This window comes from Cetorhinus maximus, chromosome 24 (assembly GCF_964194155.1).
Source record: "Cetorhinus maximus chromosome 24, sCetMax3.hap1.1, whole genome shotgun sequence".
Classification (NCBI taxonomy): domain Eukaryota; kingdom Metazoa; phylum Chordata; class Chondrichthyes; order Lamniformes; family Cetorhinidae; genus Cetorhinus; species Cetorhinus maximus.
The window spans coordinates 44,133,400-44,146,250 of NC_135902.1; the positions used below are offsets into that span (position 1 = coordinate 44,133,400).

Consider the following 12,851-nt stretch of genomic DNA (forward strand, 5'->3'; position numbering starts at 1 on the left):
GGTTTTCCAAGCCTGACTTGGTTATATGTTAGATGAAGTTCCAGAAAATGTTTAACAATAGATAATTCATCAAACAAAAATTATCTTAAAAGATGTTCCATAATAAGAGCAATCTGATTTCTTTCATGCGAAGTATTTGAAACGGAACAAATTGTGGTGGCACAGTGGTATTGGCAGTTGATTAGTATTCCAGAAACCCAGGATAGTAATCTGAGGACCTGGGTTCAAATCCCACCATGGCAGGTGGTAAAATTTGAATTAAAAAACAAACGATTAAAATCCGACCATGAAACCATTGCCGATTATCATAAAAACCCATCTGGTTGACAAACATCCTTTAGAGAAGGAAATCTGCCGTCCTTACCTGGCCTGGCCTAGCCTACATATGACTCCAGACCCACAGCAATGTGGTTGACTCTTGATTGCCCTCGTTCAGAAGGCATTTAGGGATGGGCGATAAGTGCTGGCCTAGCCAGCGACTCCACATCCCATGAACGAATATAAAAAAAAAAATAAAAGAAATCCATGAGGGAAGATTTTTTTTCCCCAGCTACTATGTTCAGCCACTGAAGGTCACATTCAATATTTGCAATAGAATGCCATCAGATATTTGCTTCCATTTCTGGTATCTGGGAAGCCGTAGCTGCACTGTTAGTACGGTTGCACAAAGTTTAAACATTGAAGTGTCTGTGTTTTGTGTATAGTGAGGATGTATGTGTTCTAGTTTGGCTTTCTTTTTAGATTTGGTGGTGGGGGGGTGGAGACTTACATGTTACCTTTTTATTACCTTGGGTGGATTTTCTTTTTCCCTCAATTGACGATGCATATTTCTCAGTAGCCAGTTTCTCTTATTAGAGCCTGTCAGAGTTTTAAGTGAGTCCACTTGAAACTTAATGGCTGTGTTTTCTACTCATGCCCCTTTTTATGTTTTGTTAGAGGGCATTAATAAGGATGCCCAGCAATTACAAGTATATAATAGCAGACAAAACCCTGTTTACAGTTGAGTATAAGAGAAGGCACCACACTTGAATGTAGACAGTTTTTATGTTTATAAAACTTGCAATACATGTTTCACAGTTTATTGTAGCAATTACAAAAATCAAAGCTAGGACTTTTGGGAACAAATTATTATTTATCATAAAAGAATTAGAGCTTATTGATTTTAGGAGAAATGGCAGAAGGAGATGCGGTGGTGTAGTGGTAATATCACAGGACTAGTAATCTAGAGGCCTAGGCTGTGCTCCAGGGGCCATGGATTCAAATCCTACCACAACAGCTGATGGAGCTTAAATTCTGTTAATAACTTTGGGACGTAAGGCTAGTCTCAGTAATGGTGACCGTTAAAACAGCATCAATTGTTGTAAAAACCTGATTTGGTTCACTAATGTCCTTTAGGGGAGGAAATCTGCTGTCCTTACATGGCCTATATGTAACTCCAGACCCACAGTAATGTGGTTGACTCTTAAATGTCCTCTGAAATGGCCTAGTAAGCCATTCAGTTAAGGGCAGTTCGGGATGGAAACAAATGCTGGACTCGCCAGCGACACCTGCATCCCATGAAAGAATAAAAAAAATCTGTGCCAGACAGGACTGAGAACCAGCCACTGCTTTGTATTTCCTGGTAGAATGAGGCATATACCTATATATAGTGCAGAGTATGTGCAAATTGATCATTTAAAAATACAAATTGTACATCATATCAGGTGCACTTCCCAACATAACTAAACATATTGAAGACACTCCTGGTAGCAGAATGATTCACTTTACCTTATAAAGTGATAAATTACCAGTTAATGTTCATAATTTCCAATAAAGAGAATTCATAGTCTCAGCTGAGCCTTCACTTAAAGGTGCTGCAAGTTGCCCAGCTGGTTTTGTGTACGTCCTTGTAGCTAATTAAAAGTTGGCAGAGGCACAAGAGCAGATCATGGAATGATGGGACATTGGGTGTAACAATACCTAAAAGAGAATACAATTTAACTTGGAGAGAGAAAACAGTTTTGCTTTTAAAATATGGTCAAATATCAAAATGAGAATTTTCAAGATGCAATGCTACAGAGAAAAATTTAGGTACCTCAGTAAACTTTCATATCAATTCGGGGGGGGAAATGTTTTTTCCCATTAACAGCTTTTTATTGAGATTTGTTTGAGTGATGTTGGTATCATTAAAAGCATTTAAGTGCAGTTTGAAGTGAAGGACTTAAAGGTTAATAAAAGCCAGCACCTTTAGACCCTGGTCATTTTGGCTATTCATGCAGTATTGCAAAGAAATGGCACTGGGTAGGAGGTGAAAGATAATTAACTTTTTCCACCATAATTATGTTTACAAAAACCTTTGGAAAGTTGGGTTGAGAAGATAAAACAGAGCAGTTGTGAAACTGATAGGAAGCCTCAAACTAAAGCAAAGTACTTTCCCTCAGTCTGAATTAATATCCATTAATAATTGTGATATTTTTGTGTTTTGATCTTTTCCCTTCCTGTACCCAAAGTTAAGTGTTCTGTGTGCAAGAGTGTATCGGATACATATGACCCTTATTTGGATATTGCTCTTGAAATAAGGGTAAGTGAACGTTTCTTAAATAGAAGCCACAGTTATTTTGTGAAGTATTTGGATATAAATGCAGGTGTCAGTCCCACTTACGTGGAATCAAATATAGCTTTATGGTGATTCGCTGTCTTTGGTGTTGTGATTGTTTCATTGGATTACAAATGGGAATTACAAGAAACTCTGCTATTGAAGTCTTTACTCTGTCTGCCTTGCTGTTTTTTGTTTTAATGTACTGTATGTTATGCCTCTTTAGCTCTGAACTAAGCTGTAAGTGATATAACTCCAGCTGGACAATGTAACTAACATTGTGCAAATATACTTTATTCATCGAATGCTTCTCTTCCCCTATTTCAAAATGTGAAATTATTTAACAGTGAGAATAATATATGGGAGGTCTTGTGGCGCAATAGGTAGCATCTTGGCCTCTGAGTCAGAACCTCTGAGTCAAGTCCCACCCCAGGACTTGATGGCCAAGGTGGCTTGTTCATAACATGTGCAAACAGGTTGAGTATGAGCATGTAAATCCTTCCAACACCCGCCAATGGCAGGTGGTAACAGTGGGAGAGATTCCCAGTCAACCATTTGAGGAACAGTAAGTTGGAGCCTCTACTGTTACTAATCATAGCTCCAGACTACAACATGCATGCAAAAGTGCATGTTGCCACAGCAACTCAGAATTTTGAGTGAACTGTAACACACGCAAGAATAATGTAGGAGAAAAGTTACGAAACTGACTATCCGGGTGGACTTTGTATTGTTTTTGCACTTCATCTTACCTCCTATTTTACACAATCGTGCTCCCAAACATTTTTTGAATGCTGCTGAAGTGCACGAGTTAGTCCAGAATGCATTGCAAAAAGTAATTGATACACAAATGTTACATACACTCAAGAGGTATTACAATGTATCATGTAGAGCGTAATGTATAGTTTGGAGCAGGATGTTCTATACAGGGTAATACAGTTAGAAGCTCCAGTGTGTGTTATTTGCAGATTTTCTTTTGGCCATCAGTACAATTTTCGTGGTTTAAAAATCATGATGGTGTCTTGAGTAATAACAATTGCAACTTAGAGCATAAATAAAAAGTTCTATTTTTTCTACAAGTGAATGGCTGTTCTGTTAAATGTTTTAACCTGATCCATATTTGATTGTCTTTCAGCAAGCACCCAATATTGTCAGAGCCCTCGAGCTCTTTGTGAAACCTGATTTTCTCAGTGGAGAGAATGCTTACATGTGCGCGAAGTAAGTGTTTTTCAAAAATTTTAAACATGTTCTGTAGATTTCCTGAAGGCTTAGCAAGCCTTAGGTCCCAGTTTCAGTCTTTACCCTCAGCTGGTCTAATGATTAGGGGAGTGATTGATCACAAGCTCTCTGGATTATGGGAGGAAAATTCTTCCAGCATGATTCTCATTCCTGATCACTACGTAGTGATCCCAAATAGATACTCACGTGGAATTTGGATTAGGAAAGGTTCAGGTTTAGGTTTGATGCAGTCCACTGACAAAATAGTGTCAAGGCTCCCAAATCAGTAATGGTCACTCAAAGGTGAACATCACTTATTTAGCCAAATCTCTGTGAAAGGCAACAACCCTCTTCAAGAGGAGGGAAGAGAAAATATTTATCCCATCAACTTGGGAAGCTTGTGAACTGGTAACCTAGGGATCCTTCTTGTCTGCTGCTGCTGCTGTTCGTCATACCTTGTAGGTCAGATTTAATTCACCTTAAATCAGCAATTTCTGCATTTAGCCCACATCAGCACTTTGTCCTGCATGTGCGTGTTGCCACAGCAACTCCAAATTTCTGGGAATGGTAAATAGCTGAGTGCAAAAGTACAATGCAAGTCCTTCAGGAGAGACATTTTGCCATAGCTTCATCTTGTGGATGGGGGTATTATCATACATTACTCCCCACACATTTTTTTTCTTTATCCCCTGGCTCCTCCTGTGCTATGTACCATATCTGACAAGTTAGTGACTTAACCTGTTTCAAGAACTTCACCTGTGATGCTTTGATACTGACCAAGGAAATCAGTGTGGGGAGAGTGTTGCAGCTTGGAATCCCAAGTGTCCCTGTTCCATTTGTGTTGTTGTGACTTGGTGTTCATGTAAAACTAACAACATTTTGTTTTGCATTAACTTAATTGCATTCTGCAGTCTTGGAATGGATTCATAAGAAACTGAACAAAACCGATTATTATCTATTAGTCCAAATCAGGTTATCAGATTTTGCGAGACTCTCTTCTAATTCATTCACGAGATGTGGGAGTTGCTGGGAAAGCCAGCCTTTATTAAACACCTCCAATTGCCATTAACTGAGTGGCTTGCTAAACCATTTGAGAGCGATTAAGTGTCAATCACATTGCCATGGGTCTGGAGTCCCATCTAGACCAGTTAGTGAACAAGTTGGACCTTAAAAGGTAATCCAGTTGATGCATGATCACCATGACTGATACTATCTTTTAAATTCCCTATTTGTTAACTGAATTTAAATATCCCAGCTGCCATGGTGGGATTTGAACTAGTCTCCAGGTCATTTAGTCGAGCCCTCTGGGATGCTAGTCCAGTTATATAATCACTATGCTATTTATCATGGATTCATGTGGCTGAGACGATGCCCTTTTACCCTCACTACTTGATTGCTGCAGAATTACATTTTTGTAAAGGACACCAGTGTTCAGTCCAGCAATGGAAGTATACATGTAGGAGCAATATGTAACATTTGCAAGTAATCCCAGTTTTGTTTTATTCTTTCATGGGATGTGGGCATTGTTGTGATATTACTTTGAGAATATGCTAATGAATAAGTAGCCAGGATATAAACCTTGTGACCAGCAGACATTGTTCAGAGGAGATCCCTGTTTAGCTAGCAGCATGTGCTGTGAAGGAGTTGCAGCTGTACTTTCCTGTTAATAATAGCTGTTGAATCTTTATAGCAAATCTGTCTTTTGAGCCATCCTGTACTACGTATTCAAAAAAAAATCGAACCTACATTCCATTTACTAGTCCTGTGTGGGATTGGTAAGTTTCTATTAAGTAAACATAGAAAAACAGCAGGCATCACTGGCAAGACCAACATTTATTGTCCATTCCTACTAGCCCTTGAACAGAGTGGCTTGCGAGACCATTTCAGAGGGCAGTTAGAGCTGACCACATTTCTGTGGCTCTGGAGTCACGTGTAGGTCAGATCAGGTAAGGCTAGCAGATTTCCTTCCCTAAAGGACATTAGGAAGTAAGGAGGTCTGAATATGGACCTAAGTTTTCCATCCTTGGTAGAGCGGACCAGAATAATATCTCTGACTTTGCTTTAATTGCTTCTAAAGGATAACTTTGACTCCAACAGATAACTCTTTATTTAGGTGCAAGAAGAAAGTTCCAGCTACCAAACGCTTTTCCATTCATAGAGCATCAAATGTGCTGACCCTCTCCCTAAAGCGATTTGCAAACTTCAGTGGTGGCAAAATCACTAAGGTGAAGCAATTTTCAATTTACTATTGAAGTTTTTGGTGGCTATCAAATCTTGTTATGCTGCAAAATATGTCTGTCTTTCAGAAACCAACTCCATAGTTGTGTGGTTAAACGCTGTATAAGGTTGCACTGTAGTTCCTTCACAGAAAACAACACTTATTGTTGCAGAATTTCTGAACAGTTGCTGCTTTGCAAAATTTCAGTCATGGTGAAAGATTTCTGTACTGAGGCAAATAGTGTAGGAATGACTGTAAATCTTGCAGGCTATTTTAAATTATAAAAAAAATTCTTACTGGTGGGTCATCTTTGCATACAATCTACGAACCTTGTAAAAAAAAACGAGTATGGATTAAGTGAAAAGTTGCTTGATAATATTTGCTTGAAAACATTTTGGCTCATTTAATGAACATTTTAAATTTGGAAATAAACTGTCATTGTGAAAACTTTGTTTTAACAGGATGTTGGTTACCCTGAACACTTGAATATGCGTCCATATATGTCCCAAAGTAACGGTGAACCAGTCAATTATGGGTTGTATGCAGTGTTGGTGCATTCTGGTTACAGTTGTCATGCTGGACATTATTACTGTTATGTCAAGGTGAGAAATCGCATGGTTAACTAATTCACAAAGAACTCAACCCAAATCATTCCCACTATTTGGAAATGTTGGAAGCTCCATATTAAATTGGACTTCTGTTTACCTACAGAGAGTTTTGTGTAGCAATTTGTTCATAATCAGGTTATTAACCTGGCTTATTTAAAAGCCCTTCACTAACTATTGGAGTAGTAACCTAAGCATAACTTTGTGTGCTACTGATTTAGAAATGATAGAACTAAGACAACCCTGACTAACCAGTTATTTTGTTAAAAAAGGATTCAAAAAATGTGGTCTTAAAAAAAAGTCATTTTTATTTAAAAATTTTTTTTGAATTAATCTAGAGCAGGATTTAATCTTCAATAATCAAAGTTAATTGTAAAATTAAATGCAGATACTTTTGAGTAGAAAACTCCTCATTGGCACTTTGTGATTAAAAATAAAATGCAAATGGAATAAAAACAGAAATACACAGCAGGTTCTTCAGCTCCAAAGAAAATAGACAGATGAAAGGTGTGACCCTTCTACAAAACCCAGTCTTCTCTCTTTACAGATATTGATGGACCTACACTTTTTTATTTTTGAATATATTTCCAGCATTCTCTGGTTTGTCAAATTATTTCCCTGTAAAATGAAAGGTGCCCATTGTAAAAAGAGAGCAATGTCCTCCTTGATCCAAAATGAAAAACGCATCCTAAGATTAAAAGTAACTTGGTAACAGAAGTCAGATAAGCAAACTTTGCTAAATCATGAAAGCTTCAGATAACAATTTATCCAAGACTTGAATGTTGCCTGTTATTTTCTTCCAGGCCAGTAATGGGCAATGGTATCAGATGAATGATTCAATGGTTCATTGTAGTAACATCAAGGTGGTGCTGAACCAACAGGCTTATGTACTTTTCTACCTGAGGTGGGTGTTATTGCGTGCATTTTCTTGTCAATGGGGTCTTCCTCCACACAATGGTTTCTTGAGACTTTCCTATAAATTGAGCCTTTTGTGTGGGTGATTTCCAACTCATGGTTGAAATTAATCAATGGTGAAGATATTTGGGGTCAAGTTGGCGCATGACACTAGTAATGAATAAACACTTGCATGTCAGACTTTGGCAATTTTGGGAGAAAGCCAGGAGAGTAATCAGTGTAAATAGAAGAGAACCTGAAAAGTGACTAAATATCAAATAGAGAATATACAACGGGGGTGACAGTATTATGTATTTTCTTAATCCTTGGGAAAGAAGGACAAGTTACAGACACAAACATTTTCTCTTTGCTCCTCTCCCTTTGTTCTTCTGTGCTCCCTCAGTTTTTTTTTCATTTTACCTTCTCACTTCATGCTTTGTTGAGTTCCTGGTCTGCGTTTGAGGATGAATGGAGAAGAAACTGTACAGAAGGCTAATCTTTAGCCACTGTTTTGCACTTCCTGGCAGTTTGTCAGAGCGGTGGATCTGAAATGTAGGCCTGTAGCTGGTCTATGTGAATAGGCCAGGGAGAAATCCAGTCATTTATGTTCTCAGAATTAAGGGAGAATGATGAACACTTGTGAGATAATAGTCATGGGTCAATAAAAGGCTCAGGTCTACAGTTTGAGTATTTTCCATCTTTGTTCTCTTAAATTTAATTTCAAATTTTAATCTAGAGCAGTTGCACTTGGCAGTTGAATAATAATGTCACTATCCTGTAACCCAAAGAGGGCATTTTAAACACAGGAAAAGTTGAAGAGATCTATTCTGGAAATGATCAATTTGCCTGCATAGTTGATGAAGGCTAAAGGAAATTAAGCTATTTCACTGTGTTGGTGGTTACTTCACACTTACACAACGAGTGAGCCATTGATTATATGTGCCACGTTGTGCCCTCAACATTTGCCAGTTTTATTTGACCTAAGTAGTGAAGTGCTTATGTTCATTTGATACCTCATTTATTGTAAGTTGTAAAATTGTGCAATATTAATTGGTGATTTTTTTTTGTTATACCTGAAGAATGCCAAACTCTAAGAGTGGTGTAGATGATACATCTAAGCAGAACTCAATACAGACTCTTGTCAAAACCAGCAATGGCACAACCACACCCAAGAAACCGATGCTAAACGGATATTTGGGCTCACCTCAGATGACAAAGGTCAGCTTGTTAACAATGTAATTAATAGCATGTTCCATCATGAGAAATGCTGAAGTCTGTCATGCATTGTTCTTGTGTATGAGCAGGAGAGTAGGGAAATGGGACCGAAGTGGTGGGAGGCTTTGATGGGAGAGCCACCATAGGCACAATGGGCCAAATAACAGCTATAATGAGACTTCTATAATTCATAAGATAGAATATGTAGCTTTGAAAGTAGACAGATCAACATCACAGGCATTTGAATAAACTTATTTTAAAATGTTTTTACAGTTCTTAGAGGAGTCACTCAGTCTGGGAATTGGTATTTTCACTTTAAAATTACCTTGGAAAGTATTACATGGGTTGGTTTCTTGGTTTTCTAACCTTGCGTCCTAAAGTCACAGACTACTGCTGAGCCATGGGACGCTGTCTGAGTCAAATGGGGGTCCCAACCCCACAGTCTGCCAGGAGCATTCACCTGACCTTTTGATATTTTGCCTGAATTGGCCAATTAGAGGCTAGTTAGGGTGCTCATGATCCAGTTAAGGACAGTGTGCAGCTCTCAAAGCTGAAGGGCTGATAGGAGGCCCACCAGCACAGAAGAAGCTTCAGCCTGCCATTGGAGGTGAAAGAGAGAGAGAGAGGACAATTCCATCTCGAGTTGCCTTCTCAGCACTTCAAAACCTTTTGCAGTAAAAAAGGCCTGTTGCCAGGCCACCATTGTAAATGGGAATCTCCTTTGTAGGGCAGCCTGCAGCCGCAGCTGTGGCCAGGTACGTGGTAGATGGGGGTGGATGAGTGGCCTCAAAAGTCTGCCTGAGTGCTGACTCCCAATCTGCTGCTGGAAGGATGGAAGCAGTTTCCATGCTCCCAACACCACAAGGGGCTTGCAGGCAATCTGAACAATTCCAGTTGGCCCCTGATAATCGGCCTTTTTTAACGAGGTTAATAAGCTATTTGCCACTTGTTCCGTCCCAATCCAGCGCTGTGGCTCAGTTCATAGCACCCTCGCCTTTGAATCAGAGGGTTGTGGGTTCATGTCCCACTCCCGGAAAACCAAGAACTGTGATTGTACTCGAAAGAGTTGCAATCTGTGACTGTTGATAACTCGAAAGAGTTTCCACCAAAATGGCGAGGTGTCAACTGTGGGTCAGTTCATAGCACCCTCATCTTTGAATCAGAGGGTTGTGGGTTCATGTCCCACTCCTGGAAGACCAAGAACTGTGATTGTACTCGAAAGAGTTGCAATCTGTGACTGTTGATAACTCGAAAGAGTTTCCACCAAAATGGCCCTGGGCTAGAACAGTGCCAGCAAACTGGCATGCCAATCAGTGGCGCCCCTGCTGTCCTCAGGCGCATGATCTCATGGAAGCCACCCATACTCCCTTGCATCATTCAAATACCACCCCCCCGCCAACACAATTCAATGTCATGTGCAAATTTTGGAATCGTACCCCATATTCCTGTGTCCAGCATGTTTATGAAAATTATATATTTTCATGATGGATAATTGGTATTGTGTCTATTGTGTAGAAACCGGAATCTCTGCAAGCAAAACTGCAAGCTTCTGGGAGTGTCGGTATGCCAGTCCCAAGAAACGGCGTTAACCAGTCACCCAGGCTTCCAGCGAAACCAACGTATGCACCAACTTTCATAGATGAATCGTTGAAGAAGCTTAAGAAATCTTTACCTCAGTTGCAACCCAAATCTTCTCAGGGCCAGTTGGCGAATAATTCAAGCAGCAGCAGAACGTCAGTAACAGAAAATGCAAAGGTTACTGCACTGGAAAGCAAGGAACTACCTGCATCTACCTCATGCAAGTCATTGGTGGCAACTGGTGGACCTGAGCAGAAAGGAAAAGACGACATCCAGAACCAGCAGAAAGATTTTGGCAGCCCCAAGCATAGTTTGAATGGGAGCAATATTACAAAAAACGGATTGAATAACCAACATTCTGAGCCTGAAGAGTCTGATTCAGAATCACAAACACACAGCTCAGCTAATGAGAGGACTGAGAGTAGTGCTGAAGATCAGGGAGTGTCCAAGATAAAACCCCAGCTACTTGCAGAAGAGCAATCCAGTACAATGTCACCACCTCCAGCTAAGAGGCTCGCACTGTCAGCCAAAAAGGTGGGTGTGTGTTGTGGGCTGGAGGAATTGTTGTACACCTAAATATATATTTTTTCTTTCTTCTCAAACTGCATTGTTGTGCAAAGTAGACCTATAAATTAACATTTAATCTTGCCAGTTGTGTGTATGTATGTCTGTGTGCCCACCTCTGAATTATGTATTATGTGAATGCAAACTGTTAATAGTACTTCATTGGCCTTTCAGTGGTTAGAAAAGGCTTTTTAACATATGGATTTTTGTTGAAAACTAGAAGCTTTTACTTCTAAGCATTTGCAAGTTTGACAGTGCTAACCTTAAAGAAATTAAATTAATTTAAGTCAGTTACTGGTGTGTACAGCAACTTCACCTTAATTCTTCTGATCAAGGCATTTTATATAACCTATCCATTATCTTAAATTTTTATCATTTTGTCACTGATGGTTCTAAGCGCTTCTAGTTGATGCCAAAAATCTCTCGTCTCTGCCCTGCCCCTATTTCTTCCACCTATTTTCAAGCCTTTTTGCTTGTCCACATCAGGGAATGTGGCCTGGCTTAATTTTGTCTAACAGAAGATGAATAATGTGTTGGGGTCACTTGTCCAATCCTTCCATCTCCATTTCTCTGTGAAAAGCACCAGCTCTTATTCAGTGTTTCCCTCAAAGTGCAAAATTTGAATTTAAAGGTTACTTTGTGAGGGATTGATGGGCATTAACCCAGATCCATTTGTATGTGCTGTGTGGATAACTTGTTGATGTCTTCCTTGATTTGACATTGAGGAGATCTGAAAGCAAATATTTAATTTCATTTTTCGTGGAATTACTGAAAAATGATGCTGAAACTTGCAAATGTTTTAAAATTATGGTTAAATAGCAATAACGAACATGACTGTGCCAATTTTGTACCAAATTGAGAAGAACTTTGGAAATTACTCTGTTTATCTATATCTGGTTGTTTGCACCTAGCAGGAGATTGTGTGGGTTAGGTTGCATCATTGACTAGATAAATTGCACTTGATTTGGGAGGGAGGGATAAAAATGGATGAGGTGGGCCAAATGGTCTTTCCTCATTCCACATTTTGTGCTGTTTTGAGATGTATCCATTTGGAAAGCACCACTCTCTGGATGTCAGTTATTGCTTAATTAAAATTTATTTGGTACCAAAGAACACAACCTATTTATTTTCATTAATGCAATTTATGAGAGACTGCACTCCCATCATAAGTCGGTTCAAAACTGTAAAAATAAATTAACTTGATGCAAAATTATGAGGGCCACATCTTTAAATGCGAGGTATTACTTTCTAGGCTCAAGCCCAATTTTTAAAAAAACCTAGTCCTTAACAGTCAAATGTAACTGTACATAACTGGAATTATGAAGGGATTGGAGAATAGATCAAAACATATTTTTTCTAATGGCTGAGAGGATGTGGATACAAGATTGAAGGTCAGGTTTAGGAAGGAGAGCAAGATAAACATTTTACACAGGGCTACACTACTGAGTTTTTGACGGAAGCAGAATATGTTAGGTAGTTGAAGGAAAGAGAGGTAAAAGTATAGGACAACAGGGCAGGCATTAGGATGACAGGTCATGTGGAGGATGAACATCTAACGTAAATGTTGGATCAAACCGTTCCAATTTGTCATTTCTGTTTAATTTTGCATAAAGAATTGAACCTGGTATTTAAACCATAACTCTGCTGTTTAGAATTTGCTTCAAAAAAAATCTACAGCAAACTCCAGTAGCCCCTAGAGATGTAAAACAAAATTCTTGTTTCTCAGAGTAAATTCTGCTGTCCAAAAAAGAACATTTGTGGATTGAAGTTCAATTTTATGCTTAACTACCAAAAATTAAAAGAGCCTCTGCAAGTGCTCTGCTTCTCCTGTAAAGTCTTATACTATAAGTAATTATAAGTAATAGTCAGATAAAAGTTGTATGTAATCATATAGATTATTTTGTTCTTCGGCCATTTGCATTATTTGGCTTAATTTGGTATTCCAGTACTTTGCTCTTGAGCATCGCAAGTTCCCCTGAGTTGGGAA

At 39.0% G+C, this 12,851-nt stretch overlaps 1 protein-coding gene across 1 annotated transcript in view; it reads left to right on the plus strand.

Moving 5' to 3' along the window:
* usp36 (ubiquitin specific peptidase 36) overlaps positions 1-12,851 on the plus strand; it is a 62,964-nt gene that overhangs the window by 34,937 nt on the left and 15,176 nt on the right. Inside the window, exons 7-13 of the mRNA XM_078571140.1 lie at positions 2,490-2,560; positions 3,708-3,790; positions 5,904-6,015; positions 6,470-6,610; positions 7,417-7,517; positions 8,587-8,725; positions 10,238-10,834. Of these exons, the coding sequence (XP_078427266.1) occupies positions 2,490-2,560; positions 3,708-3,790; positions 5,904-6,015; positions 6,470-6,610; positions 7,417-7,517; positions 8,587-8,725; positions 10,238-10,834 (1,244 nt within the window). The remainder of the gene's footprint in view (positions 1-2,489; positions 2,561-3,707; positions 3,791-5,903; positions 6,016-6,469; positions 6,611-7,416; positions 7,518-8,586; positions 8,726-10,237; positions 10,835-12,851) is intronic.